This window comes from Canis aureus, chromosome 30, assembly GCF_053574225.1.
Source record: "Canis aureus isolate CA01 chromosome 30, VMU_Caureus_v.1.0, whole genome shotgun sequence".
Taxonomy (NCBI): domain Eukaryota; kingdom Metazoa; phylum Chordata; class Mammalia; order Carnivora; family Canidae; genus Canis; species Canis aureus.
Window position 1 is genome coordinate 32,469,363 of NC_135640.1, and position 6,187 is coordinate 32,475,549.

Here is a 6,187-nt window from a genome sequence, read left to right on the forward strand (position 1 = left end):
GACAACCACAGAATGTTGGAGGATGCTGGGGGGAGAAGGGGTCTCCAGCCCAGAGCTGCCAGGCAGCTGAGCTCCGGGCTTGGGGAGTGAGAACCGCGAGGTGCCGCTGCACAGCCCAGAACAGCCACCACTGCCCCTGGCTCAGTGGCACGGGTTTGGGGCCTGGGGAGTATCCATACGGGCGTTCACGAGAGAACCTGGCGAAGAAGCCAGCTCTCCGGCCCGCTGCACTCTGCCTTCCCAGGCTTTAAATACGCAAGGTGCCACAATGAGCCCCTCAACCTTCGCCCCTGCTTCCAACTCCAGCCTCTGCAAGGAGCGCTTAAAGAACCCCAGACACTCTCAGGGACCGAAGGACGCAGGACAGTTGCCGGTGGCAGGCAACAAAAGAAGGAACCAGGGCTCCAGGACACGTGCCGCCCTCTGGACTAACCTCAGCGTCTGTAACCCAGGCGCTCGCAGGGCGCGCCAGCCGGTGTTATTAGATACACAGGGGTGCGCACAAGTGGGCTGGTGGCCCCACGGCTCACATTCCCACGAATGTCTTCACTGCCTGTGGTCGGGGAGGCCCAAAGGAACCATTGTCTAATACCTATTCCAGTTACTCTCGCTCCCCACTCCAGCCCCCTGCCTTCCACCTTGTGACAGATTCTCCTAAATCCACGGTTATGGGCCATCTTCCATAACCGTTGGACGACATATCCCCACACTTCAGTTCTTCATGCTTGAAGCACACATTTAATGGGTGGCTGTGGAGCCAACCAGGAAACACACCGGTTGAAAAATTATGCTCCAGAAAGCACGAGAGGAGAGGCGAAGGCGAGAACCCACTAGATTTTCTCTCATAGTCTTACTCGGTCATTGGGAGCAATACGGTGGGCTTATTTTTGTATTTATTTTGTACTTTCCCAATTTGAAAGTAGGACAAACAAAAATTACTTTGTTTTTGATGCAGTACAGGGAAAGTAAAATTTCCCAAACAACCACATAAACAGAAGAAGGAGGGCTAGGGTGTGCTTGTGTATGTGTCTGTGCAATATAAAGGGCTAGGATCCGGGATCTGTAGAACCAAACTTCTGTATTCGAAAGGTATGGACGTAAGGAATCCAGCTCGGGGAAGAGGTTAGAGATACCCGGCTGCCACTACTCTAAGGAACTGCCAGCGCAGCCATCTGTGCCGTAAAGGGTTAGCAGTGTTTTCTGTAGGTTTGCTATAGACATGGTCTCTTGATTTTCCCGTCTGTAAAATGGGTTGGATGCGTCAGGACCACTAAACTATCTCAGTTAGCCGCTTCTCTAAGATCAAGTTTAATCCCTGATGGGGGGGGATCCCTGGGTGGCGCAGCAGTTTGGCGCCTGCCTTTGGCCCAGGGCGCGATCCTGGAGACCCGGGATTGAATCCCACGTCCGGCTCCCGGTGCATGGAGCCTGCTTCTCCCTCTGCCAGTGTCTCTGCCTCTCTCTCTCTGTGTGTGTGTGACTATCATAAATAAAAATTTTAAAAATAAATAAATAAATAAATAAATAAAATCCCTGATGGGCAGGAGTTTCGGGGTTTAGTGGCCAAGCTGAGATTGGTAAAAAGGTGTCTGAGTACCGCTGCAAGTAGCTGGATCTTGCTGTCTGGCCCTTAAACGGTTTTTTTTCCCACCCCCCAGACTAACTAGCGTCTCCCTCCTACCCCACAGCGTGGTCAGGACCACAAGGATGATGCTGAAAATACCGTCATCGGCTCCAGAGCTAATAAATGAGGGGACGGGAGGGCTCTTAACTTTGGACTCCAGACTCTGCCTTCCGTTAGTGCGGCTCCCGTGGGGGGAAATACCTCGTCCCTGTGTCTACCCCATTCTCAACTTTAGGAGCGGTAGTGATTTCTTTCAAAACACGCTTCAGGAGTAGGTCCCCTCCGCCTCGCAAGGCCCTGCCCCCAGCTGGGGGCGCTACCAGCCCTCCGCCGAGGAGCCGAACCGCCAGCTCCCGGAGGCGCGCTTAGCTTGGGAAGAAAGTAGGGGCTTTGTGCCTGGGCTGTCCTTTACATTTGGGGTTCAAAATGCCCACGTGTGGATGAAACCCTTGAGACGGGGACAGGCCACGAGAACAGAGAGGGAGATGAAATGCAAAACGCAGGAGACTCCAGCTGCCTGCAGGGCCGGGGTTACTCGCGCGCATCCCCAAAGCTCGGGTCGCGCTGGGTGTCAGCTTAGTTTTCTGTCTGCAGACACCCCCGGGCCACCCCAGCCCCCAGCCTGACTCTGCGGTCACCGCATTTTTACAGCAATTTGACAACACTCCCTCTCTCCCCGTCTCAGCTGCATTCTCTGCTGGCCGCGGTACTTCCCCGGCGAGCCCGCCCTCCTCCTCCCCCTCGCCTCTCACACCCCCTCCGCGGGTTCCTCCTCCAGTCCCTCCCCAAGAATCTCCCGGCCGCCGGCGCCCATTGGCTGTGCGCGGGGAGGAGGCGTGTGCGGGCCGGGCGAGTTTCATTGAGCGGAATTAGCCGGGATGACATCAGCTTCCCAGCCCCCCGGGCGGGCCCAGCTCATTGGCGCGGCGGCCCCTCCAGGACCCGCACATTGTTCCCCGCCCCCGCCTCGGCCACCGCCGCCGCGGCCGCCGCCGCCACCGGGCTATAAAAACCGACCGAGCCCCGAAAGGTGCGGATGCTTATTATAGACCAGCGAGACCTCGGCGCCCGGAGCCCGGTTCTCCGCTGCGGCTTTCGGGAACCAGCTCCTCTAATTGCATCCACAGTAAGTGTCCCCGCCCCCAGCAGCCCCAGTCTACATCCCGGGGACAGACGCCCCTCAACTGGCCTGCGACCCAGGGAAGCTTCGTTACAGAGGGCCCCGATCCCGGCCCTGCCCGCCAGTTCCCCCGAGCGGTTTCGCTGCCCCGGCTCTCCCCGCAGCATCCCCTTCGCCCCAAAGCGAGAAGTCGGGGCGACCACAGCTCCTTCTGCCCAAGTCTCGGTCAGCTGGCAAAGCTCCCCGCGGCCCCCCGGACGCAGCGCGTGTTATCTAGGCTCGCGGGCGCTGGGAGCCTGCGGGTGTTTGCTGCGCGGTGTCGATGGAGATAAGGTCGATGCGTTTGAGAAACCAAATAAATACTTCTCTATTTAGAGCCTCTCTATTCCCCCCACCCCACCCCACCCCCCAAAAACCTCCCTCACTTGCCATTCCATCCCTGGGGATTCAGCCTCCCGGTTCCCAGTTGCAGGCATAAAGCTTCCAGAGTGCCACCCTCACCGAGGGGCAGCCAGTGCTCCCTGGAATAAAACAACCTGTGGATGAGAGCGGAGGAGGTGGTGATGGGAGGGATGAGGGGGGTCATTTCGTGCGTACCTGGGTGCCGTTGACCGAAGGCCGGACACAGCGAGGTGGTCACGGAGCGACCGGCCACCGGCCCTGGACCTCGCGCTGCGGTGCAGGCGGGAACAGCTTCTCTCTCTGTCTCTCTGTCTGTCTGTCTCACGCTCCATCGCGATCTCTCTCTCCTGTCTCTTCTCCTCTTTCGCAGGAGGCGTGCGTAAAGCTCCGAGGGCCCAGGGAGGGAGGGAGGACCCTGCCAAAGCTGCGACTATCCCCGGGGGCCATGGACTCGGACGCCAGCCTGGTGTCCAGTCGCCCGTCGTCGCCAGAGCCCGATGACCTGTTTCTGCCGGCCCGGAGCAAAGGCAGCGGTGGCGGCGGCTTCACGGGAGGCACCGTGTCCTCGTCCACGCCGAGCGACTGCCCGCCGGAGCTGAGCGCAGAGCTGCGCGGCGCCATGGGCGCGGCGGGCGCGCACCCCGGGGACAAGCTGGGCGGCGGCGGCTTCAAGTCCTCCTCGTCCAGCACCTCGTCGTCCGCTTCGTCGGCGGCCGCGTCGTCCACCAAGAAGGACAAGAAGCAGATGACGGAGCCCGAGCTGCAGCAGCTCCGCCTCAAGATCAACAGCCGCGAGCGCAAGCGCATGCACGACCTCAACATCGCCATGGACGGGCTGCGCGAGGTCATGCCTTACGCGCACGGCCCGTCGGTGCGCAAGCTCTCCAAGATCGCCACGCTGCTGCTGGCGCGCAACTACATCCTCATGCTCACCAACTCGCTGGAGGAGATGAAGCGGCTGGTGAGCGAGATCTACGGCGGCCACCACGCGGGCTTCCACCCGTCGGCCTGCGGCGGCCTGGCGCACTCGGCGCCCCTGCCCGCCGCCACGGCGCATCCCGCGGCCGCCGCGCACGCCGCGCACCACCCGGCGGTCCACCACCCCATCCTGCCCCCCGCCGCCGCCGCCGCGGCCGCCGCCGCCGCCGCCGCCGCCGTGTCCAGCGCCTCGCTGCCGGGCTCCGGGCTGTCGTCGGTCGGCTCCATTCGGCCCCCGCACGGCCTGCTCAAGTCCCCGTCGGCGGCGGCGGCGGCGGCGGCGGCCCCGCTGGGCGGCGGCGGCGGCGGCGGGGGCGGCGGCGGCGGCTTCCAGCACTGGGGCGGGATGCCCTGCCCCTGCAGCATGTGCCAGGTGCCGCCGCCGCACCACCACGTGCCGGCCATGGGCGCGGGCAGCCTGCCGCGCCTCGCCTCCGACGCCAAGTGAGCGGCCCGCGCGCCGGCGCGACGTGGCGAGCCGAGGGACCCGAGGCCGCGGGAGAGCGAGTCGGGAGCTCAGCCCCGCCCCCGCGGAGCCCGGGGCCTGGGGGTGGTGGGGGGGGCCCGGGGAGGACCCCGGCGCGGCGCCGCTGGGAGCGCGGGGGCGTCCGCCCTGGGACCCGGTTCGGCCCTCTCCAGGCTTTAAAGGGCGCTGCTGCTCCCAGAGACACCGTTTTATAAGAAGGCGCTGCTAAGTGCATCCCTCCCTCGACGTCCCCCACCACTCTCCAAAAAAAAAAAAAGAAAGAAAGAAAGAAAGAAAAAGAAAAAAAAAAGAAAAGGAAAGGAAAGAAAAATGAGAGTTTCCCGAGGCCCGGGCTGCACTTCGTTACAGGGGGGAGGAGGGCGGGAGGAGGCGTGGGGGGACTGCCTCCGGGGAGGCCGGCAGGCCTGGGCCTCCAGGGTCGTCCCTGGCCCAGGGCCAGCGGCTGCGACTTCGTTGGAAGCTGTCATTCGGTACCAGGAGCACTTACAGTCGGTCGTGTCCAACCTGGGTAAAGCCACCGCTGTCTGAGAACTCTTGCCGCTCCTCCCTGTCGCTCCTCTCGGTTTGGGGGGGTTTGCGGTTTTCTAATAAATCTATGTTCCTTTGTCAACAGTGCCAGCAAGCTTTATAGAAGGTCAGAATAGAACCCACTTGTGGATTGGGATAATCTAAAACTGTCGACTTTGGGGGCGGGTTTTTGTTTTTGTTTTGTTTTGTTTTTTTGTTTTGTTAGTTATTTTAAAATAGACTCTTTCCCCCTCCTTCCCCTTCTTTCCGTCTCTAAGCACAACGTGACTGGATTTATTACCCGATGGGGGGCAGCCAGTCGGATACCTGAGGGTTTGACGGAGCTCAGAGGCTGTTGCTGTGAATATAGTTTGGGTTCTCTGGGAGTTCTGTTGGCTTTTTAATTTTTTTTTCTTTCTTGGATGTGTAAATATATGATCCATAATGAGGTAAGTGCGTGCTGCTAAGCTGTTTGCTCACGTGACTGCCGGCCCCTCCGGAATCTAAGCCGGGTTCCCTCTATGTTGGTTTCTTTTTGCCACGTTTAACACAAATGACAAACTTTTTCCACGTGCTTCCTGCGTCCTGGCAAACTGGCGCTGCGCTACCAGCGTCGCAACATGGGTTTCACAGCGTCTGCCACATAACATCCCTCCTCTGACCGCTGTCCCTTGCAGAGAGTGTATCATCTGTTTTATTTTTGTAAAAAGAAAAAAAGTGCTAAATAATATTTATTACTTGTTTGGTTGCAAAAACGAAATAAATGATCAAGTGTGGAGATTTTAAATAAAACGTAAAGTAAGTCGGGTGTTTTCCAGCCGTGCGGGTGGAAAGAGGTACCGGGAGCCGCCTAGGGAAGGGGGTGCAGGACTCTATCCCTTGGAGCCGGAGCTGGGGACCATTCCCTCGGTTTCACCCTGGAAGAAGAGGGGTTTGACTCTTCTCCTGCCAATCTCCACCCCCTCACGCCAACAAACACACTTACGTTGTCTTTAAAGCGTGCTCTGAGCACATCTTCGGAATGTTGTATTTCTCAAAGCTCTCTTGTTACTTTGATTTTTCCAACAAC

At 59.6% G+C, this 6,187-nt stretch overlaps 1 protein-coding gene across 1 annotated transcript; it reads left to right on the forward strand.

Moving 5' to 3' along the window:
* The first annotated feature begins 2,512 nt into the window (after positions 1-2,512).
* Positions 2,513-5,910, forward strand: OLIG2 (oligodendrocyte transcription factor 2). Its single transcript, XM_077879028.1, has 2 exons — positions 2,513-2,750; positions 3,517-5,910. Exons 1-2 carry the CDS (start codon positions 2,661-2,663, stop codon positions 4,570-4,572), a joined length of 1,146 nt encoding a protein of 381 aa, XP_077735154.1. The 5' UTR covers positions 2,513-2,660; the 3' UTR covers positions 4,573-5,910.
* Positions 5,911-6,187: the final 277 nt, after the last annotated feature.

Coding starts and splice junctions, on each gene's coding strand:
- OLIG2 (XM_077879028.1), top strand. CDS start 2,661: ATGCTTATTATAGACCAGCGAGACCTCGGCGCCCGGAGCCCGGTTCTC. Junction 2,751..3,516: donor CTCCTCTAATTGCATCCACA/GTAAGTGTCCCC, acceptor CCTCTTTCGCAG/GAGGCGTGCGTAAAGCTCCG.